This window comes from Gracilinanus agilis, chromosome 1 (genome assembly GCF_016433145.1).
Source record: "Gracilinanus agilis isolate LMUSP501 chromosome 1, AgileGrace, whole genome shotgun sequence".
In the NCBI taxonomy this organism is placed as follows: domain Eukaryota; kingdom Metazoa; phylum Chordata; class Mammalia; order Didelphimorphia; family Didelphidae; genus Gracilinanus; species Gracilinanus agilis.
Window position 1 is genome coordinate 402975567 of NC_058130.1, and position 24159 is coordinate 402999725.

The 24159-nt window shown below is 38.6% G+C and overlaps 1 protein-coding gene across 2 annotated transcripts in view; it reads right to left on the reverse strand.

Moving 5' to 3' along the window:
* The window catches only part of CTIF (cap binding complex dependent translation initiation factor), a 363068-nt gene extending 339390 nt beyond the window's left edge, over positions 1 to 23678 (reverse strand). For both annotated transcript variants that reach the window (XM_044664825.1, XM_044664818.1), the window contains exons 1-2: positions 23481 to 23678; positions 16756 to 16827 (exon numbers count right to left, since the gene is read on the reverse strand). In XM_044664825.1, the coding sequence (XP_044520760.1) occupies positions 16756 to 16827; positions 23481 to 23660 (252 nt within the window). In that variant the 5' untranslated portion in view covers positions 23661 to 23678. The remainder of the gene's footprint in view (positions 1 to 16755; positions 16828 to 23480) is intronic.
* Between the last annotated feature and the right edge of the window lie 481 nt (positions 23679 to 24159).

The window sequence follows — 24159 nt, forward strand, 5'->3', positions numbered from 1 at the left end:
TGGCTTATCACACATTGCCTTCCATAAATTTATATGGACCTATATCATATCCCCAATAGTAAGAACACTGTAAGATCCTTGAGGCTAAAATCTGAGGAATTTTTTTCATTTCTGAATCTGCAGGACCTACATTAATGTTTTGCACATAGTACCTCCTCAATAAATATTTGTGGAATTCAGGAGAAAAGACAGATCTATTATAAGGCAAATAAACTTCAAAGCTTCATAATTATTTTAGAGGCATTTTTGTATTATCAATAATAAAAACAATAAGAACAGCAGGAACTTATAGTGTACTTTATAGTTTGTAAAATGCTTTATGTTTATTATCTCAGTTGTTCTTCACAACAACCCTTTGAGGTGGGTGCTATTATTACCCCCATTTTACATATAAGGAAGCTGAGGCTTAGAAAGGTTAAATGCTTTATAGTTAGTGTCTGAGGCAGGATTCAAACTCAGGTTTTCCTGACTCCAAGGCTAGCACACTACTTAACTGCCTCAATCAGGAAGGAAAGATGGAAACAAACATATTAAGCATCTACTATGTGCCAGGCACAGTGCTACATACTTTACAAATATTATCTCATTTGAATCTCACAACAATCCTAAGAATTAGGTCCTAATAAAAGCTCGATTTTACATCAGAAAACTAAGCAGACAGAAGTTCAATCCACTGAGCCATTTAAGCTGCCTTAAATTTGCTTTGTTGGCTGTCATACACACAGGTATTGAAGGATGGTGTGGAAGCCATACCCACTACTCTTTCTCTCTGCCTTTCATCACCTTCTCCCCATCTCCCTTCCAAGCCTTATCTCATTCTACATAGTATCTTTTTGCAACATGACAGGAGTCTACTGGTTAAGAATGCAAAAACTTATTAGCTCTGTCCAAAATTCAACCCTCCTGGGCGCTCTCTGCAAACTCGGCTGCAGCATTATTGGCAGAGAGCAAGGACTTGTCTTGCCAGAGTGGCTGGCTGCCCCCATATCAGTTTGGCCTTGTTTTCTCCTCAGTAGGAAGGAAATCGCTCCCTAATAGACTTTGTTACTTTCTACTTTCTGTCTCTGCTTTAATCTATCTTTCATGCAACTGCCAAAGTAACATTCTCCATGCACAAATCTGGTCGTGGAACACCTTTGTTTAAAAATTTTCACTGGCTCTGTTTTGACTAAGGAGTAAATCAATGAGCCACCAACCAATAGGCATTTATTAAGCACCATGTGCCAGGCCCTGTGCTAAGTACTAGTGCTACAAAGAGTGGCAAAACTCCAATACCCAAACCAACCTTGTCCCCAAATCAACAAAAATCTAAAAACCAGTTCCTCCATGCAAGAAGCTTACATTCTAATGGGGGAAAACAACCTGTATATTTCTCACAAATTAAAGCAACTTTAGGTTCTTCCCTCACATCCATCTTTCCAATGACATTTATCCAATGGCATAGTCCTTTAAAAAGGACAGTCTTTTGAGGGGCTGTGGAAAAATAGGGATATGAATACACTGCTGGTATAGTTCTGGTATAGCTATTCTCCAAGAGTCTCTCTATTGGACATACCTACTCTTAGGTCCAATGATAACACTACTCCCTATCCCTCAAAAAGACAAAAGGAAAAGGAAAAGAATTCATATGGACAAAAGTATTGATTGTAGTTCTGCTTAGAGCAGCAAAGAAAACCAACCAAATAACAGAAGCTAAAGGAGTTCACATCTCTTAGGGAATGGCTGGACAAATTACGGCGCATTAATAATGAAATAGTCTTGCAACAATAGAAATAATGAAATGGCCAGCTTCAGAGAGAACTGAGAAGCTTTGGAGAAACTGATTCAGAGTGAAGAGGAAAGAATCAGAACAAGTTTATACAATGGCACTATTATAAAGAAAAGCATCTGTAAAAGGCTTGAGACCAACTATGACTCCAAAGCTTATAACAATCTTCCAGAGAAAGGTGAAAGGCTTGAAATGCAGTAAGAGGCATAATTTTTGGATGCACTCAACGACAGAATAGGCTTTGCTTTACTATGCATATCTTCTTCACAGCATAGTGCCTGATATGTTGTTTTTCAGTTATTCAATTCTCTCTAACTCTTCATGACCCTGTGGACCATAGCACACCAATACCATCCATAGGGTTTTCTTGACAAGTATACTGAAGTAGTTTGCCATTTCCTTCTCCAGTAGACTGAGGCAAACAGAGGTTAAGGAACTTGCCCAGCATTATGTAGCTAGTAAATGTCTATGGTTGGATTTGAACTCGGGTCTTCAGCTCATCCATTGAATTAAGATACTTAAAATATTTATTAATTTATCTGTTATCAAGATTTTCTTTTCCTTTTTTTGTTCAATGGGGAGTGAGTTAGGGAGAAAGTAAAATAAATAAAATTTAATTTAAAACAAAATTTGATTTGATTGAATTATTAGTGATTTGGAAAACATTTTTTCACATGGTTATTGATAGCTTGGGTTTCTTCCTTTGAAAACTGCCTGCTCATATCCTTTACCTTCTTTTCATTTGGGGAAGAGCACTTATTCTCAGAAACCAGACCCACTTTGAATTGACCAACTAGAATGTGAACTCCTTCAGGGCAATGTCCATGTTTTTGCTTTTCTTTTTTGCATCTCTACCCCTTAGCACAGCACCCAGCACTTAATTCCTTGTTAACTGACTCAGCTTGAATTTCCTAGCATTAACCCCCATCTCATCTGACCAAGCACTTTCTCAGTCTCACTCTGAATAGGTAGCTTCAGCACCAGTATAATAATAGTAACTAACATTTTCCTGGTGTTTAAAGTTTACAAGGAGCTTTACAAAAGTATTGCCCCATTTCACCCTCCCAACAAGCATTGGAGGTAGGTACATATATATATATATATATATATAAAGATATGATAGTGTATATATATATATATATATACACTATCATATCTTTTTTTAACATTTGCTGATCATACCTGACCCCAACCCAGCAGGGAGAGATCCCTGGACATGCTCTGGCAAATGTTAGTAAAACTAACCTATCCTGGGCAGAGTTTTGTTTTGGAGTCAAGATATACGTGAAATCACTTCCAATTTCTTGTTATTGTTCAGTCATTTCCAATTCTTTGTGACCCCATTTGGGGTTTTCTTGCTGAAGATTCTGGAGCGGTTGGCCATTTCCTTCCCCAGATCGTTTTACAGATGAGAAAATGGAAGCCAACAGGGTTAAGTGACTTGCCTAGTGTCACACAGTATCAGAAGCCAGATCTGGACTCATAAAGAGGAATCTTCCTGATTCTAAGCCCAGTGCTCTATCTACATTGCACCGCCTAGCTGCTCCCTTTAAATAATTCCTCCACAGTTGCCAAACTAGTTTTCCTCAAGCGCTATGCCATTCTCTTGTTTAAGCAATCTTCAGTGGCTCCCTTTTGTCTCTAGGATAAAATACAAACTCCATAACTTGGCATTTAAAGCCCTGTACAACCAGGCTCCGGTCTGTCTTTCCAGACTTATTTCAAACTATTCTGCTTCAGGCACTATATGTTCCAGACTAATTGGCCTATTAGATATTCCCTAAACTTGGCATTCCATCTTCCATCACGACGCATGTGCACAGGCTGTTCTCTCATGCCTAGAATATACCCTGCCCTCATCTGTCCCTCTTAAAAGTCTTTAGTTTCTCCCTCCTCCCCCACCACTACCATTACCATCAAAGCTACCATTTCTATGGCACTTACTCCATGCCAGGCATGTGCTTATCTCATTTGATTCTCACAAGAACCTTGGGAGGTAGGTGCTATCACTTATTCTCATTTTACAGTTGAGGATGCTGAAGTAAACAGAGGTTAAATGATTTTCCCAGGGTTACAACAGCTAGTAAGATTCTTAGGCCGAATCTGAACTCGCCTTCCTGACTCCAAGAACATCTCTCTATCCTCTGTACTAGCCAGCTGCCCCATGGCTCAGTTCTGGGGCCATCTCCTACTGGAAGCATCTCTGATCTCACTAGTTAGTATGGTCCCCTTTCTCAAATTAGCTTGTATTTATTTACATACTGTTTCTCCTTTGTGGTTTAATCTTTGTCTTTTTATTCCCAGGATGAAGGGATACATAACGACAGTGCCACTAAATTGGCTTCCATACAGATTTCTTTTTTAAAAAAAACATTTATTAATATTTATTTTTTACACACAGATTTCTTTTCCACAAATGTCACTCCATCCTGATCTGCATGCTTTCTACACTGGCTGCTGTCCCTGGTGCTTAGGACAGCCCTCCTCACCTCTCCCATTTGAATTCCTAGCTTCCAACAAGGATCAATTCAAGCACCATTACATATGTGATGCCTTTCCTGACTCTATCAGCTGCTAAGACATTCCCCATTAAGCTATCTTATATCTATACTGCAAGTATAAATACACGCAGAAGCATACATGTATACACATGCTCATGTGTACATATGTGTATATATATGTATGTGTGTGTACACACTATAATATACATATTAGATCTGACTGTTAGCTTCTTATGGTTTTATAGCTAGGTTGCCCAATGGGCCTGGAGTCAGGAAGATCTAAGTTCAAATCCAGGCTCAGATATTTACTGGCTGTGTGACCTTAGTCACTATTTGCCTCAATTTCCTCCACTATAAAATGGGGATAAATATCAGCACCTATTTCCAAGGTTGATGGGAAGATCAAATAAGATAATATTTATAAAGTGCTAAATACAGTGTTTGGCACAAAGTAGGTGCTTATTTCCTCCCTTCTCAAAGACAAAGACTCTTTCTTTTTTGTCTTTGCATCCCCAGTACCTAGCACAATGCTTTGCATAATAGTAGACACTTAGTAAGTGCTTGCTGAATTTAGCTGGTATATAATTATATATTATATAATCTATGTAGATAGAGATTATATCATTTTATATGCTATATAAGTTAAGTGACAAACTGAGTGGTGTAAGTGTTAGAGGAATTCAAAAGAGGAACACAACAGTGTGGGTTTCAGTGATTGTGGAAAGTTTCATAAGGGAGGAAAGTCTTATAAGAGACCTTATAAAAATGAGGGGTTTTTTAAAGCCTTGCATGGAGACTTCAAAATTCAATTTAATAAATATTTATTAAAGAATTCATTTTAAAAAGAAGTTTTTATTGATGTCTATATTTTTATATCAAATAGGTTTCTCTAGTACCTGTCTTCCCCTCCTCTGTCAGAGAGCCATTCCATATACTAAACTGTATTTTTAAAATATTTTTTAAAAAGAAAGAGGAAAAAAAACAATAATTGATCAATATACTAAAAAAAATTCTGGAAACTTATGCAATGAATATTAGTTGTGTACTTCCTACCTCCAAAAAGGGGTTGGGTAGGGATGTCCTCTCATATCTATTGAAGCATGAGTTTTCTGGTTTGCTGCTCTTGTTTTTATAGGTAGTTTCAAAGCCAGAAAGACTTTTGGTTCAAGTTCCATCTCTGACATATACTGACTCTGAGATCCTGAGTGAATCACTTAAGCTTTTGGGGATCCAGGCAATGATCTAAGTCAACAAATTGTATAGCAACAGCAAGCAATGCAACTTGCTTTGGTAAAGAGAGTTTTCCATCCAAGAGTTCCTTTAAAAAGTGAAATCATAAGAAGGTCCAAAAAAGGGGAAGTGGGGGAGGTAAGTGAAGAGGAGGAATGTGAGCATTCTCAGGGTTGGCAGCAGTGTAGACAAAGGCAGGAGGCAGGTAGGAAGCATAGGCAATGAGGACAGTGCATCTTGTCCTTCCTGAAGGCCCCTCTTCTGGAATGGGGAGGAGGTAAGCAGAAACTGCCTGAAAGCAGAATGATGGATGGCCCAGGGAACAGTGCAGACAATGTATTAGGATTCATTCCCCATTAGAAGCTGGAAGCTTCAGCCCAAGGAGCATCTGTTATGCCAGGCTGAAGGGAGCTGGGATGGGCCAAAATCCAATTACTACAGCAAGCACTGAGCAAATGGACAGCCTGTTTGATGAGAACCCACCTTGACAAGCAGCTAATTTGTTCTTCCCTGAAACCCTAAGCCCCCTCTGGCCCCTGTCAAAAGGAGGGAGAGAGAGGAGAGCTGGGAGGAGAAATGGACAGTGGCAGCAGCTGTCAGGAGGAGACAAACACTAGATTTCAGTCTAGAAGCAGAGATGCTGCCTAAGCTCAGAGATTCTCCACCACAGATTGACAATAGGGCACTTTCTTAGGAGAAAAAACCAGTCATTCCCAGGGTCTAGCATGGATCTGTAAATCACTTGGTCCATTTTCCTACTTTTAATCAGGAGTACAGAAGAATAAATCAACTAGTAGCAATTCTGGGGGACATGGACTTATGATGTAAATGATGTTTTACTGACTCTCCATCATTAGACAGCTGAAACCCTGAAACAAGAAATCTGAGAGTGTTCCTGGGGAGTGCAAAGACAAGGGACATCTTTTGAGTACAGAAGAACATTAAGGCAGGAATTGAACCTAGGTTTCCTGATTCCAAGGCCCAAGGTTCTCAATTAATGATAACACCCAACTTGGAGTCAGGAGATCTGGATTAGAATCCCAGCTCTGCTACTAATGAATTTTATGATCTTGGGCAATATTTCCTCATCTGCAAAATGCAGATACTCTATATTTGTATAACCTTCTGAACAAGAATAGGATCTCTGAGTTGGGGTTTTAAATGTTTCATATCATTTGGGGCTCTTCATGACAACTCTGAGCTAAGTGTTTTTAGCCCCATTTTACAGATAAGCAAACAGAGTCTTGAAGAAGTTAAGCCTATGGTTACAAGAATGTCAAAGGTGGGATCTGATGCCAGGGTTTCAGAAACCAAGTTCAGTGTGCTTACTCTATGGCACACTGCCTAGAAACTTGTTGTATCCTAAGAAATCTCAGGAGGCAAGGGATAACTGAGACAGTAAGGCTGACCAAGGAAAGGTCACAGGCTCTGAGGATGAAGTCACAGAAAAAGGGAGAAATCTGGGGAGCCATGTAGCAAACTATTTGGAAAGGTGAATACCAGATGCTGAAAGCCAATTTGCTAGGAACAGAGTTCAAATAATGAGAAGGGATCCGAGTCAATAAAGCCAAAAGCCAAAGCTGAAAGATCAAATTGTAGGTTGTTAGCATGTCAGAAGTTATATACTGGGGGGAGGGGAAGGAGGGAGCAGCTAAGGGCTCAGTAGATTGAGATCCAAGTCTGGAGACTGGAGGTTCTGGGTTTAAATCTAGACTTAGATACTTCCTAACTGTGTGACCCTGAGAAAGTCACTTAAGTCCAACTGCTTAGCCTTTACCACTCTTCTGCTTTGGAATCAATACACAGTACTAATTTTAAGATGATGGAAGGTAAGGATTTTTTTTAAAAAGAAGTTATAAACTGCTTGGAGGAAGTCATATTACATCTTTGGGTCTCAGTTTCCTCCTCTGCAAAATGAAGATGATTTCTAAGGAAACTTCTAGCTCAAAAAGCAATACTCTCACAAAAGCACATAACAAGCTGCAGAGAAGGAACAAGGACATAAAAGAGGGTCTAGTCCAGAGGCAATACTTCTTAAAAATGAAATCTGAGCCCTGAGTAGCTTTAATGGCTCAATCTACCACTTCTGGTCCTTAAAGACCAGGTAGGAAGGTGGTTTAGTGGAGTCACTTAGTGTGGAGTCCGGAAACCCTAAATTCAAATATTCACTTTAGAACCTTACTAGTTGTGTGATCCTGGGCAAGTCACTTAACATCTGCTTACTTCAATTTCCTTAACTCTAAAACAGGCATAAAAATAGTACTTTCCTCAAAGGATTGGGAAAATCAAATGAGATACTTATAAAATGCTTAGGACAGCACTTAGTATATAGTAGGCACTTAATAAATGCTTTTTCTCAGAAGGTAGCTAGGTGTCTGAGTGGAGAGAGAGCCAGGTAACTGGAGTCCAGAAGTCTTTGGTTCAAATCTGGTCTCAAACATTTCCTAGCTGTGTGACCCTGGGCAAGTCACTTACCTCAATTATCTACCCCTTACCACTCTTCTGCTTTGGAACCAATACTTAGTACTTATCCTAAGATGGAAGGTAAGGCTTTTTTTTTAAATGCTTGTTCTCTTTCCCTTTCTATTCCTTTAAAGAGATTAGAGCAGTAGGCTCTGATGTCTGGCTGGGCTCTGATACATGGCTGGCTCTGTTCTTTAGATGTCATTTATATAGGGCATTTAAGATTCAGAACACATTTTATATATATATTCTCATTTGTGCCTCCCCAAAGCTCCCTGTGAGGTAGGCATTATAGGTTTAATTATCTTCTCTTTAAAGATGAGGAAACTTGGGTCTTTGAACCAGTGACTGACCTCTTGGATGCTCCAACAAAATGTTCCATATTTGGGCTCTAGGCATTTTCTCTGGTTGTCCCCATATATGTGGAATGCTCATTCTCTGTGGTTTTGACTACTGACCTCCCTTCTTCTTCCAAGTCCCAGCTAAAAATCCCATCTTTTACAAGAAACCTTTCCCAAACTCTCAGAATCCTTTTAATTATTTCCTATTTATCCTATGCATAACTTGCTTTGTATGTATCTGTTTACATGTTGCCTCTCCCTTTAGATTGTAAGCTCCTTGGGAGCAAAGGTTGTCTTTTACCTCTTCTTGTATCCCTAGTACCTAGCCCAATGCCTGGCATATAGTATTCACTTAATATTTATTGATTAACATCATTATCCCCATTTTACAGATGAGGAAACAGTGACTTTCCCAAAGTCATACAATTAGTTAAGTATCAGAGAGGGAATTTAAACGTAGGTCTTTCATGACTCTATGACCACTTACCCTTCAGTCAATGAGAAAATAGAATCAAAACCAGGATCAATAAAGTCTGCAGGGAAGATGCCCTCACGGTTCAAGGGAGACAACAGGAGGTCAAACTCAGAAAAAAAGCCCTGTGAAGTTGCTGTCCTTGACATTCTGAAGGTGTTTGTATTCTCTATTGTATGTAACTTGCCTTCACCTAAAATTTCTGAATTTGACCAGTCGGACAGGCCCTACAGAGGTTGCCCTCCCTGGTCTCCATGACAACAGCTAAGGGGGCTGACAATCCTCATTTTACTAGAGAATAGTGACTTACTCAGGGGACTGAGGCTAGTGGTGGACCCAGAACTTCATCAAAACAATACTTAGCACACAGTTATTAAATGAAGTGCCTATGTTTGAGACACATTGTTGAGTACTGGGGCTAAAAAGAGAAGAATGAAATGATCCTTGACTTCAAGAGGTTTACATTTATCTAGATACCAACAGATATGATCCAATATATACAGAGATCATTTGAGAAGGGAGAGAAATAGACCCTAATATCTGGGTGGGTGAAGAGGATTAGGAAATGCTTCTCATGAGAGGTAGCAGCTGAATTCCAAAGGAAGCTAGAGATTCTGTGAAGTAGAGAGGAAGAGAGAACATATTCGAGTCATGGAAGATAACTGATGCAAAGAAAAAGAGCTGGGAGGAGGAGTGTTGAGTTTGTGGAACTGCTAATAGGCAGGCAGCTAGGCGTTTTTGTGGAAAGATTACTAAACTTGGAGTCAGGAAGATTTGAGTAAAAAAATCTGCTTCAAACATTTACTAGCTCTGTGATATTGAGGAAAGCACTTTAACTAACTTCTCAGCTTCCAGTTCTTCATTTGTAAAATGGAGAGGATACCTACTTTACAGGGTTGATATGAGAATCAAATGAGATAATATAAACACACACATATGCAGTATTTTGAACACCTTAAATAGTGTTATATGAATGTTGGCTATATAGTTACTATTTATTATTGCCAGTTTGTGTGGAATATAGAATTCATGAAGGGGAATGATATAAAATAAGCCTAGAAAGGTGGATGGGAGCCAGACTACGGCAGACTTTAAATGCCAGATGGAGGAGTATATGTATGTACATATGTATATATACTTGTTCGCTTGTGTCTGATTCTTTGTGACCCCATTTCAGATTTTCTTGGCAAAGATATTTGTCATTTCATTTTTCAATTTATTTTACAGATGAAAAATTAAGGGTTAAGTGACTTGCTCAGGGTCACACAGCAAGTAAATATCTGAGAACAGATCGGTAGTCAGGACGATGGATCTTCCTGACTACTGCATCACCTAGCTTCCCATGTACATGTATATGTATATATGCATACATACATATATCTGTATCTGTGTATGGCAAGGAGTAATAAGTAAGCACTGATGATTTCTGAACAATCAAGCAACACTGCCAATCAATGTAATTCTGTATTTAAAGAATACTAATTTGGCATTTGTGTAGAGGGAAGATAGCAGAAGAGAGATAAATCAGTTAGGAATCTATTATGATAGTCTAGGTGAGAGGCAATGAGACCCTAAGCTTGGGAAGGAATCTCTTGAGTAGAGAGAAGGGAATACCTTATGTGGAGGTAAAACTGAAAATATCTGGTTACTGATTGTATATGGTAGGTGAAGGAACAAAAAGAGAGATGGATGAATTCAAGATGGCAAACCTGGGTGGCTGGTGGAAGACTGTACTCAATAAAACAGGGAATTTAGAAGGAAGAGTGGGTTGAAGAGAGAAGATAATTAGTTCTCTTTGGATGTAATGAATGTGAGATACCTCTAGAGCAATCACATAGAGATGGCCAAAAGGCAATTGGTGATACACGAATGGGGTTCAGGAGCAATTAGAGCTAAACATATAGATTCATGAGTTACTTGCATGGAAAGGATAAATAAATCCACCAGAATCGAGGAGGTTCCTAAGAGAGTAAAGGCAGAATTGTGAACCTGGGATAGAGCCTAGAAGGTATACTCAATGGATGGGAGATGGACACTGTCCAACAGAGGAGACTAAGAAGGGGAGATCAGAAAGGAAAGAGTAAAACAAGACTGTCACAATGAATAGAAAATGGGATAGGTATCCTAAAGAACGGTGAAAAATAGGTTTGAAACAGCCCCTGTATGGATTGAGACTAAACCAATTAGAGAAAAATAAGAGGACTGTTATACAATTATTAGGATCCAGTTGAAATTGCACAACATAAATGCTTTGGCTGGATTGTGTGATTTTTTTCAGACTGTGTTTGGAAGGTTAGACTTCAAAAAGTGATTGTGACCCAGGGTTGTAAAGCATGAGGGCAGAGGGTTAAGGGGTAGAGGACAGAGTATAGCAGAACTGGTCAACCAAAAGGTCAAGCCTTTCAAGGAAAGAAAGTGAGGTCACAGCAGGAGTGACATGCTGGGAAAACAGTGAAGATATGATGGAATTAGAGATTATGAAGAGAATGAAAAATGGATTTAGGAGGGATGTCAAGGTGGAAATGGGGAGACTGGAGGTCTGATCAGGAAGAGGAATATGTGAGCCAGGATGGTGGTAGTAGAACACTTAAGTGATGAAGAGCTCTAACATGTAGCCATCTCTATGGTGGTTTGAGGTGGAATAAAGATAAGAATTCATGGGAGGAGGTTGATGCTGAGGGCCAACTGTTGGAAGAGGAGAGGCATACATATGTCTATTGAAGGATGTCCCCCAAGGGTCTCTCCTGGGCTTTATTCTATACCATTTCACTTGGTGATCTCATCAGCTTCCATCTCTCTCTATTCACATGTGTCTCAGATACATTTAATCAGCCCTTCTCTGCGGACCTCCAATTTTGCATCTCCAACTGCTTTTTATTTTATTTTTACGGGGGCAGCTGGGTAGCTCAGTGGATTGAGAGCCAGGCCTAGAGACGGGAGGTCCTAGGTTCAAATCCGGCTTCAGACACTTCCCAGCTGTGTGACCCTGGGCAAGTCACTTGACCCCCATTGCCTACCCTTACCACTCTTCCACCTATAAGTCAATACACAGAAGTTAAGGGTTTAAAATAAAAAAAAAATTAAATTATAAAAAATTATTTTATTTTTATTTTTTGAGAAAGCCTTACTTTACAACTTAGAATCACTACTGTGTAAGGGTTCCAAGAAGAGTAGTAAGGGCTAGGTAATGGGGGTTAAGTGACTTGCCCAGGGTCATACAGCTAGGAAGTGTCTGAGGACATATTTGAACCCAGGACTTTCCATCTCTGGGCCTGGTTCTAAATCCATTCAGCCACCCAGCTACCCTTCTGGGATTTTTTTAAAAAGGCAAAATCTCTGACTTCAAGAAAATTCACAGTCTAATGGAAGAAATAACATAGAAATAACTATCTATAAACAAGAGATATATAGAATAAACTGGAGTTAATCTCAGAGAAAAGGTTCTAAGACTAAGGAGAATTGGGAAAGGTGTCTTGCAGAAGATAGGACTTTAGCTGAGGCTTGAAGGAAGCCAGGGAATCAAGGAAAGGAAGACATGGAGAGTGAGAGTTCCATGCAAGGAGCAAGTCAGAGAAAATGCCTGCAGTCAGGAGAAGGAATTAGAAAACTTTCTTCATGATAGAGGGTATATCCAATAATCAATCTCTGATTTCAACCAAAGGAAATTCTAAGGTGATTCTGATTCCTTTTCTCGTTTCATCTGAAGTTCCCATTTATTTATCTAGATTCTAGCCAGCCCTTTGATTAAAGAACTCCCTCTGTGAAACTCTGCTGCTCACCCTATATTTTCTTTCCTTTTTTATTTTAAACCCTTACCTTTCATCAAAGAATAAATATTGTGCATTGGTTCCAAGGCAAAAGTGCAAGAAGGTCCAGACAATGGGAATTAAGTGACTTGCCTGGGGTCACATAGCTAGGAAGCCTCTGAAAACAAATTTGTATCTAGGACCTCCCATCTCTAAGCTTGGTTCTCAATCCACTGAGCCACTTAGTTGCCCTCTTTCCCATTTTCTTTCAAAGAAATAGGCGCCAACCTCCCACCAACCCTCAGAAGCCCTGAAATCATTATTCACAAAAACAAAGAGCATGCCCTGTGTTGAGGAGCTGGATTTAAGGTAATATTCATTGCAAATGGGTTATTATACACAACTGTTACTTTTTTAAAAGCGTGTTAGGGATGGAAGACTTATTCCATCTCTGTGAAATGTGTTCATTCTCTATTCCCTATGTTTCTTTGCAAGTTTATGATTTTCTTGTAATCACACCTTTAAATCCGATTGTGCTTTTTCTTTTTTCTCCTCCCTTTTAAACACTGCATACACAATGCCTCAGGAATCTTAAGGTTCCAATGAATCAGCAGTTTCCTAGAGGGAGGCAGATAGAACTGCTCCTTAAGGATTCCCATCACTCTCTCACTCTAAGCCTCAAGGCCAAGGCAACGTAGCAAGTAATAATTTTCATGTGCCAAAGAGGGAATCCTACATAGCCTTTCCTATTAATTTCTTGCTATGTGGTAATTCTATCCTATAACCCTTCTATTTCCAAATAGCTACAAATCCTGCCCAGTAATTCTTGAACTCCTACCATTCAAATCTAACCCCTGTTCCCACCCAACTTCTCTGACACATGAAAAACAGTTTGTTCCTGGCCTGCAGTCCATAATCACTGGTCTTTGGGACCCAGGTAGGAAGACCTCAACTAAGATGGCAATCAGGAATTACAGGTCTCTCTTCTAACTCAGTGTTATGGTAGATATGGTTCAGGATGAAGGTAAGGGATCAGGAGAGTATATTGAAATAGGAAGAAGCACTGTGTCTGAAATCAGATCTGGGTTCAAATTCTGGCTCTGCAATATAATATCTAAGTGACCTAACCTGAATTTTTTTAGAAAAGAGCTGTGACACATAGATATACAACCCACATGTATATGTATATGTACAATACATATTTATGCATATATATGTATACATATATATGAATATAGACACATATATAGGAGAAAGAACCAAGAGGCAGAGAAGATCAAAACCACCATGAGAATCCTGTCTAACCAATCTTAAAATAATGCCACAAAATGAAAACAGGAGTGAAAGAACCAACAAGGAGACAGAGTAAAGCAAATTTCATGAAGAGAACAACTTGTAAGGTAGGAAGAGAACTTCTGGGGCACCAAATGGTATAGTCGCTAAATTTTTAAAGAAGAAATTAAATGAGTTTCAGGAAGAAATAGATAGTAAAACTATGATGTGGGGGCCTCAACTTCCTCCTTTCAGATCTAGATAAATCAACCCAAAACATAAGCAAGAAAGAAGTAAAGGAAGTGAATGAAATGTTAGAAAATCAGAACTAAAGATCTCTGGAGAGAACTGAAAGGCAATGGAAAGGAATATACTGCCTTTTCAGCAGTACATGGGTCCTACAAAAAAAACTGACCAGGTACTATGGCATAAAGCCTCACATCCAAATGCAGAAAAGCAGAAATAGTAAATGCTTCTTTTTCATATCATAACACAATAAAAATTATAATCAATAAAGCTTCAGGGAAAGATAAATAAAAATTAATTGGAGACTAAAGAATTTAATGCTAAAAAGGGTGGGTCAAAGAACAAATTATAGAAACAATCAATAATTTTATTAATAAGAATGACAATGAGAAGATGACATAACAAAATTTATGGGATACAGCCAAAGAAGTACTTAGGGAAAAATGTATATCTCTAAATGCTTACATCAATAAAATTGAGAAAATGCAGATCAATGAATTGGGCATGCAACTAAAAAAACTAGAAAAAGAACAAATTAAAAATCCTTATTTAAAGACTAACTTGGAAACCCTAAAAATCAAAGGAGAAATTAATAAAATTGAAAGTAAGGGAACCATTGAACTAATGAATAAGAGTAGGAGTTGGTTTTACTAAAAAATAAAACAAATAAAATACTCAGGGTTGGTTAATTTGATTAAAAAAGAAAAGAAAATCAAATAATCAGTATCAAAAATGAAAAGAGTGAACTCACCACCAAATGAAGAGGAAATTAAAGCAATTATTATTATGAGCTATTTTGCCCAATTACATGCCAATAAATCTGATAATCTAAGTGAAATGGATGAATATTTACAAAAATGCAAATTACCCAGATTATCATAAGAGGAAACAGAATCCCTAAATAATACCATGATCAGAAAAAGGAATTGAACAAACCATCAAGGAACTCCCTAAGAAAAAATCCACAGGACCAGATGGATTCACAAGTGAATTCTATCAAAATTTAAAGAACAGTTAACCCCAATACTACATAAACCATTTAGGAAAATAGGCAGAGAAGGAATCCTACCAAATTCTTTTTTATGAAATGACTATGGTACTGTTACTTAAGCCAGGAAGAACAAAAACTGAGAAATAAAATTATAGGCCAATAAATGAATATAGATGCAAAAATTTTAAACAAGATATATGCAAGAAGACTACAGCAATATATCACAAGGATCATTCACTATAACCAGGTGGAATTTACACCAGGAATTAATAGTAGGAAAACTATCAGTGTAATTGACCATATCAATAATCAAACTAACAGAAATCACATGATTTTCTCAATAGATACAGAAAAAGTCTTTGACAAAATACAACACCTATTCCTATTAAAAACACTTGAAAGCATAGGAATAAATGGGTCATTCCTTAACATGATAAGTAGTATCTACTTACGACCTTCAGCAAGTATCATCTGCAATGGAGATAAGTTAGAAGCCTTCCCAATAAGATAAGGTCAATCAAGGATGCCCATTATCAATACTATTATTTAATCTTGTATTAAAATGCTAGCTTTAGCAATAAAGAAAGAAAAAGAAATTGAAGGAATTAAAGTAGGCAACGAGGAAACTAAACTATCACTCTTTATGGATGTTATGATGGTATACTTTGAGAACCCTAGAGAATCAACTAAAAAATAGTCAAAATAATTAATAACTTTAGGAAAGTTGCAGGATCAAAATAAATTGACATAAATCATCAATATTTCTATATATCACAAAGTCCAGCAACAAGACTTAGAAATTCCATTAAAAAACACTCTTAAACAATAAAAGATACTTGGGAATCTACTTGCCAAGACAAATCCAAGAATTATAGACACATATACAGAATATATATAAATTGACATAGTCCATTTATCAACTGCATATTAAGAACCTCTGATGTACCCACCATTGTGCTAAGCACAGGGAAGAGAAGAGAGGTACTAAATATAATAGCTATAGTAATAATAATAACTAATATTTATATAGTGCTTTAAGGTTCACAAAGTGCTCTCATTCATTCTCATAACCATGGGAAGTAGATGGTATTATTTTTATCCTCATTTTGCAGATGAGGAAATTGAGGAAGAGAGAGGCCAAGTGACTTGTCCAGTAATACACAGCTAGTATCTGAGACTGCATTTTGAGTTCAGGATTTCCTGATTCTCGGTCTAATGATCTATCATGCAACCCAACTGCCTCAATGTCTGCATGACACAGACTGTATAATAAGGAAGATATAATCATACATTTGGAGTTGGCCTGATCTGGGACTTTGAAGTCATCTAGTTGAAGCCACTACTCAATGCTGAATGCTCTTACAAAGTCACTTAAAACCTTAACAGTATAAGACAATGAATGATAAGTAAATGAAATGGCCAACAATACTGACTGAGGAAGTCACAAGGTTCTGTCCATTCTGCAAACAAGCTCTGTAACATGGGCAAGTCACCTATCCTTTTAGAGTTTCAGCTGCCTCATTTGTAAAGGGACTTCAAAGACCCTTTCTAGCTCCTGTTCTGTGAATCCTGAGAAGGAAAGGTTTAGGGGTGATCAATGAAAGTTTTGCTGGCCTGGTAAGATGTTCCCAAAAGGAACCAACCTAAGCAGTTGGTCATCTCAGGAGCCTGCAGAGACAAGACATGGAACAGATGCTGGCCCAAGCAAAAGAGATTTTCCCTTACCTGTTGAGAGGGACCTCTCCCTTGAGAGGATGAACAACTGCCATCCAATTGGTCATTGCAGTCCACTGGCCACTGTGAGGGGGAGAGAAAGGGTTCAAAGTCACATGACAATGAGCCTAATCCATTCTATCCCTGTCTACTTATAACATTCAGATTCTTCATATCCATAAGGTTGGGTTCTGCTTCTGTATCTTCATTTGAATATTACAACTAGAAACCCTTCCTCACTAGATGTTTTTTTCAAGAAAAACAATTTGACTTTCTGTGTCTTATTCTCAGCAAATATTTAATTCCAGGTTTCTTGCCCTTGCCTCATTAATGAGCCACCTCCAAGCAATATGTATTCAAAGAATGAAAAATCACATGTCTTCAGTCCTGATTTTATTATTGTAGGGAAGTCCCAGGGTGGAAACTTTCCACTGGAGACTTGTCTATATAGTCATTTGGGAGTTGCCTGATGCAAATAAGATTTGGTCATGGTAACCCAGAACTGGCTCCCCCCTAAGCAACTCTTGAAGGATTTAAGAGTCCATGGAAAAAGAACCCCTTATCCCCACTAAGAAGCAGTAGACTAAAGAGAGCATCCTCCAAAAAATCCAGGAGAGGCAAGAAGAAAATTTACTTTAGTGCTGCATTGGGAATCCATTCTTACCTTTGTCCACCATCAGTGTCAATGTTAGAGAGGTTCTCAACAAGTCAGCATAAATTATAACACCAGAAAACACTCTCTCGGTAAGCAAATACCAAGTGAATTTTTGAATTGACTGTATCTTTGCCAATCTGAAAGATTTTGGCTGTTTCTAGCATCAAAGGATTACAGGGCATGGAAGTATCCTCTTGGTTAATTCTGAAGAGTAACTTTTCTGTCACTATAATTCTCTGATGCCTCATCCTGGTATGATGATCCTGGATTCTCAAAGGCCATGTTGGCAAAACACAGTTCGAGGGAATATCCTACCAAGGTGGAAAGGATTCAGGCACATGTGCAATGATATATACCAGTGATGGTGAACCTATGGCACAAGTGCCAAAGATGGCATGCAGAGCGCTCTCTGTGGGTGTATGGCTGTACGCTCCCTCTCTCCAACCCCAAGTTCATTACTAGAAAGGCAGAGGAACTCAGGGGGAGCTGCTCCCTTACCCCTCACCACCATGCCTAAGGATATTTTTTCACATCAGCCGCCCCTCTGCCCAGCAGTCCATTGGGAGCTCACGGGGGTAAGGTGGGAGGATTAAAGGTGGGAGAGCTAGAGGGGAGCAGAGGGCTCCAGCCACTCCCTTCCCCCTCTCCACACTTGCCCCTCTGCCCAATGGGAGCACTTTCTCCCTCCCCTGTGTGGGCTAAGGGAGGGGGTGTGCCTGGCACTTGGATGGGGGGAGGAGCATGGCATTTGGTCTGGGGATGGGGCGGGCAGGCACAGCACTCTGTCTCTAAAAGGCTTGCCATCACTGATATATTCTATGCTTGCAAGTTAAGACCAGTCCAGCTCCATTCATAAAGGTTCATTATTAGAAGGCTGGCCTTTAGGTGAAGCTTTATTTTTTTCTTTTTCTGACTACAGCCACTCATGAAAACATGTACTAAGTAAGCTGTAATTACATAGAGATAAAAGAGTGCCTTTTCTGAGGCATTTAAATAAATGATCACTCCTGCCAATGCCACTGAACATTAATTCTCACTTCAACCCTGTAGTTGTAGAAACAATTGACTCCAACCTCTGTTGACCAGCTCACAGATGCATGATGTTGATGGTCATGTGGCTGATGTACAAACAAAAAATGTTTAGGATCATTTGGAGGGAATTTCAGAGGGAAGGAACTATTAAGGGTGATAGGGAAAGGTTTCTTACAGAAATGTGTGATTTTAGTTGAAAATGAAAGAAGCCAAGAGAGCCAGGCCATGCAAATAAAGAAGAGAATTGAGAGCATGAGAGAGCCAGGGAAAGTGTCCTGAGTCAGGGAGATGCTTGAGGAAGGGCAAGAAAGTCAAAGTCACTGGATCACAGAATATGTGGAGGGAAATAAGGTATAAGAAGGCAGAAAAGGTTGGAAGGGACCAGGTTGTGGCTCAGCGGATAAAGAGCCAGACCTAGAGATGGGGGGTCCTAGATTCAAATTGGGCTTCAGACACTTCCTCGCTGTGGGACCCTGGGCTTAACCCTGATTGCCTATCCCTTTAATACTTTTCTGCTTTTGGAACCAATACACATTATTGATTCTAAGATGGAAGGTAAGGATTTAAAAGAAAACCAAATAGAGAATTTTATAATAGAACCTGGAGGCAATAGGGAACCCCTGAAGTTTATTAAACAGAAGTTTGACATGGTCAGTTTCAGAAATCAATGGAGAAAAGATTGGGGTAGGAAAAGAGGTGCAGCAGGTTGACCAACCAGAAGCCTCCTGCATTAGTCTGGGCATGAGGCACAAGAGCCTGAGCAGGGTGGTTGCATGTCAGAGGAGACAGGAGGCATATATATTTCAAAGGCAGAAATGACACAACTTACCAATAGATTGGATTCAGGGGCTAAGAAAGAATGAGACGTCAAGAATGACATCTAGGTTGCAGGCCTTAAGGACTTGGAGGATAGTGGTTCCCTCAACAGAAATAAAGAAGTTAGGATGAAGGGAAAGTTTGAGGGAAAAGATTATGAGTTCAGTTAGATATGTTGATTTTTTTTATTTTAGGAGAACATGTTGAAATAGAATTAGGAGACTTGGTTTCAAATCCCGTCTCTGAAACTAGCTGTATGACCTAGGCACATCACTAAACTTTGCTGGGTCTTGCTTTTCTTATCTGTAAAATGAGGGAAAAGTTTGCTAATGAGAAGAGTGCTTTGTAAATTTTAACACACCATAGAAATGTGAGTTAGTAGTCATAGTAAGAATAGCGCTTCTAAGGAGACAGCTTGAATGTAATTTTACACATATTTGCTAACCAGACAATTAAAACCTAGGAGTTCAACACAGACCCCAACTATACCACTGTATGATACAAAGAAACCCTAAAATGTTTTCCCCCATGAGAAATATAGAAATTATTTGAGGTAAGCTCCCCAAACTGCTGAAATTCAGAGGAGGGGTGCCTAGATAGAAATTCATCTGAAGAGTGATATTATTCTCATTTTATAGTTGTGGAAGCTGAGGCAAAAGGTAAGTGGCTTGCCCAGGGTCATACAGCTAATAAGTATCTGAAGTCAAGTTTGAACACAGGTCCTTCTGACTTCAGGTCTAACATTCTATCTACTGTGCCACCTAGATTCCTATTCCCAACCCCTATCCCCACCAAAAGCAAGGTAAACATAAAAGAGACTTGTAATTTTGTGTAACAATCTTTTTTTTCTGTGCTACTCCATATAGACAAATGTCCATTCCAATTAGTGTTTGTTACATGCAGAATAAAATAAATTTTTAAATAAAAAAAAACTTCAAGCAGAGGCAGAATAATCATTTGTCTGGTATAATAAACAGAGAATTCTTTCCTTTGTTGAGAAGGGAAGAGGCTTGGGATAGACCTCTCAGACCCTTCCAACCCTCGGATTCTGGGAAATTACAGAACTCTCCTTAAAATAAATGTGACAGTCCTAAAAAGACAAGGTTAGAAAAAGTACCAAGCTTTGTGTTGGAGAAACAGAAAATTTCTCTAACTTATCTCTGGAGATGGAATGAATTAAACCTATGTATTAAGCAGATAGACATATGTCCACATAAAAATTTTAGTCTGTATTCTCTATTCACCTCAGAGATCTATTTCTTTTTTAGAATGATTATTCAAATTTTGCATTCTCCCCTCTTCTGGTGTCTTTTTTCAAGTTCCACCTCATGTTATGAATTACATCTTTGGCTACTGAAAAAAATAGCAGATGTGACTGCTATGGTACTGTCTGTGATCCCTGAAAGAATGTAAAAAATCCTAAAGGAATGGAGAAAGTAAAATATTTTCCTAATTTTCGAAATAAAGGAAGAGAACAGAGCTGAAAAACTCTAGACCAGTAAGCTTAACTTTCATTTCTGGAAAGATTCTTATTGTTTAGTTGTTTTTGGCTGTGTCCAACTCTTTGTGATCTCTTTTTGGTGTTTTCTTGGCAAAGACACTGGAGTGGTTTGCCATTTCCTTCTCCAGATCATTTTATAGATAAGGAAACTGAGGCAAATAGGGGCTAAATTACTTGCTCAGGGTCACAGAATCAATAAATTTCTGAGGCCTCATTTGATTTCAGGCCTTCCTAACTTCAGGCCCATTCTTCATTGTACCATCTAGCTGCCCAGATGGCAAGATTCTAGAATAGATTATATTAAAAAGATATTTCCTCTAAAAAAAGGAAGCAATACTATCCAAGAGTCGTTAAAGCTTCAATAAAAATGAGACATACCAAATTAACCATATTTCTTTTTCTGACAGGCAAAGAATGTTTTTATTCCATATGGCAGAAATATGAGGAATAGACAGAAATGGCAAAAAAGGTTTGACATGAGGGAAAACTTCCCAACAATTAGAACTATTAAATTTCTAATGGGTTGCTTTTGGAAATAAGAGATTTCTCCTCTCTAGATACTAAACTGTTGGATCAAAGAAATGCTAGAGATGGAGTTAACCTAAAGCATTTTATCGAAATTATTTTACAAAAATATCTCTCATAATTCTTGAGGAAAAGAGATTATAGGACAATACAATTAAATGGTTTCAGAACTGGTCAAATGACAAAACTCAGAGTTATCACAAAAAGGTTTAGTATCATTTTGGAAGGAAGTCTCCAGAGGATTGCCCTGGGGGAATTGTTGCTGGTCATGTGCTATTTAACTTTTTTTTTATTAATGGACTTGGAAGAAATCGTGATTGCCATGCTTATTAATTGTGCAAAGGACACACATCCAAAAGAATTATCCTATTGGGTCAGGATTCAAAAGAGATCTTGACAAGTTGGAACAAGAGGCTGAATCTAACATGAAACTCAATAAATATAAATGTAAAGTCTTGTCCTTGGGTCCAAAAAATCAACTTCACAGGTAACAAGATGAAGGTTTGCCTGAGAAAGTTCAGGAAAGTTTAGTGGATTAATATAAGCCAACTATGTGACATAGTAGGCTAACATCCTAATGTGATCTTAGGTTGCATTATTATAAATAATTGGAGAAGGAAATGACACATCATTCCAGTATCTTTGCCAAAAAAGCTCAAATGCAGTTACAAAGAGTCAGACATGACTGAACAACAAAGACTCTACTGTATAGTTTCTTCCTAAGACCATATCTGGAATACTATGTTTAGTTCTGGTGCCATAATTTAAGAAGGACATTGATAAACTGGAGGGCTTTGAGAAGAGAGCAAGCAGAATGATGAAGGGCTTCTAGTCTATGCCATAACAGGTTGGCCTGAAGGAAGGAGAGATGTTTAGCTTAGACCAGAAAGACTAAGGAGCAATTTATTGTCTCTATTCAAGTATCTGAAGGTCTGTCATTTGGAAAAGGAATTAGATGTGTTTTGTTCCAGATGACAGAACTAAGAGGAAGAGACAGAAACTGCCAAAACAACTAATTTCAGCCTGATGTGAGGGAAAACTTCCTAACATTTGGAACTATTTTAAATTTTAAAAGGCTGTCTTTGAAGAGGGTGGATTCCTCCTCACTAGCAGGCTATAAGCAAAGCACTTGGGAGCACTTATGGGGGATGAGGTTGTCACTCTCATTCAAGTATGGATTCAACTATGTAGCTATGGCTATGTGTTTTATTTTGTGCCTAAAAATATTATGCTAAGAAGGGGACCATAGGTTTCACTAAACTGATAATGGGGTCTATGGTACAAAAATGTTTAGGAAGGGGGCAACTAGGTGGCTCTGTGAATTGAGAGCCAAGCCTGGAGAAAAGAGGTTCTTGGTTCAAATATGGCCTCAGACACTTCCTAGCTGTGTGACTCTGGGCAAGTCACTTAAACCCAATTATCTAGCCCTTACTGCTCTTCTGCCTTGAAACCAAAACAGAGTATTAATCCTGAAATGGAAGGTAAGGGTTTAAAAAAATTATTGAAGACCCCAAAAAGTCTTTGTTTATGTATGTTATATCTATTAATATTTACTATATTAGAAATGAAAACTGTCATTAAAAACTATTAACTAATTCTTTAGAAATAATAATAAATTCTTCAGTATCATTAGCATAAAGTTTTATGAAAAATAATTGAATTTTCCAAAACAAAAAAAATATAGTGAGGAGAGTGGTATTGTTCTATGTATTTTTGCAAATCTCTTTAATGTCTGGCTTAATAGAAGACAGCTGGATTCTCATACCTGCTTTTACATTCAATCTGTTGTGATATTTTATTTTTGTTGAAAGATATGAACAAAACCTGGTTTCATACAGATAGGTAGTTGGGAAATAGAAGAGTACTTTAAAAGGGAAATTAGTACTAATATTTGTTAATGAATTAGTTAATATAGTAATATATATCACTATCTATTATTAGGAATAAGGATTGGTCTAATTAGCCTTAGTACTATTATAAAAATAGTTTTGATATCAAGGACCCACTGAAATATTCTCAGGGACCCTCAGGGGTCCTTGGACCACATTTTGAGAACCCCTGTTATAGGACCCCCCAGAAATAAATACATGTCATGGCCTCTAAGCTCATTGTGAGCCCCAACCTTCCAAGTCCTCCCTAAATATCAAATCCTGACCACTACCGGGATGGAACCTGCTGTTCTTCTCTGCCTACTGCTGGCTGCCTCACCTGGGATATGTTGGTCTGAGTCTTCTCACTCTCCCCATCACCTTCTGTCTTGTCTGTCAGGAGCCCCTGCACCTGGTATTCCAGCACGTAGCTGTCAATGAAGCGTTCCAGCTCCTCAATCTCCTGAGAACGGCTGCTCCCTGCTTCTGAGGAAGCTGAAGCTGCTGAGGAGTTCTCCATCACGACTGCTCAGAAGTCCAGAGAGGAAACCTGAGGGAGAGCTGGTAGAAAAGGGAGAAGAGTGGGGAGAAGGGAAGAGAGAGAACAGACAAGACAAGCATGAAATTCTTCCCATGTTTGTAAGATGCCCTTACATGTGTAAGGCAATTTCTATTTTTCAAAGCAATTTTACATCCCTTATTTCACTTGCTGAGAAAGGAAGCATGGCATCATGGAAAGACTACTGGGCTTGGGGTTCAGAGATGCCCCCAGGGCACATTGCCACTCACTTTCTCAGTTGAAAGAGTAGTCCTAGAGCAAGAAACAATCATACCAAGGGTGAGAGGAGACTCTAATGTGTATCAAAACACATCATTCAGTGATGTCATTTTGGTTGTCTTTGAGTTTGAAGGATGATAGCCACTAAGACCACTGAGTGGTTAAAGGACTTGCCTAAGGTCATTGAGAACAGTATCATGGTAGTTGAGGAAAAAGAGAGTATCTATAAATAAGGAATTGA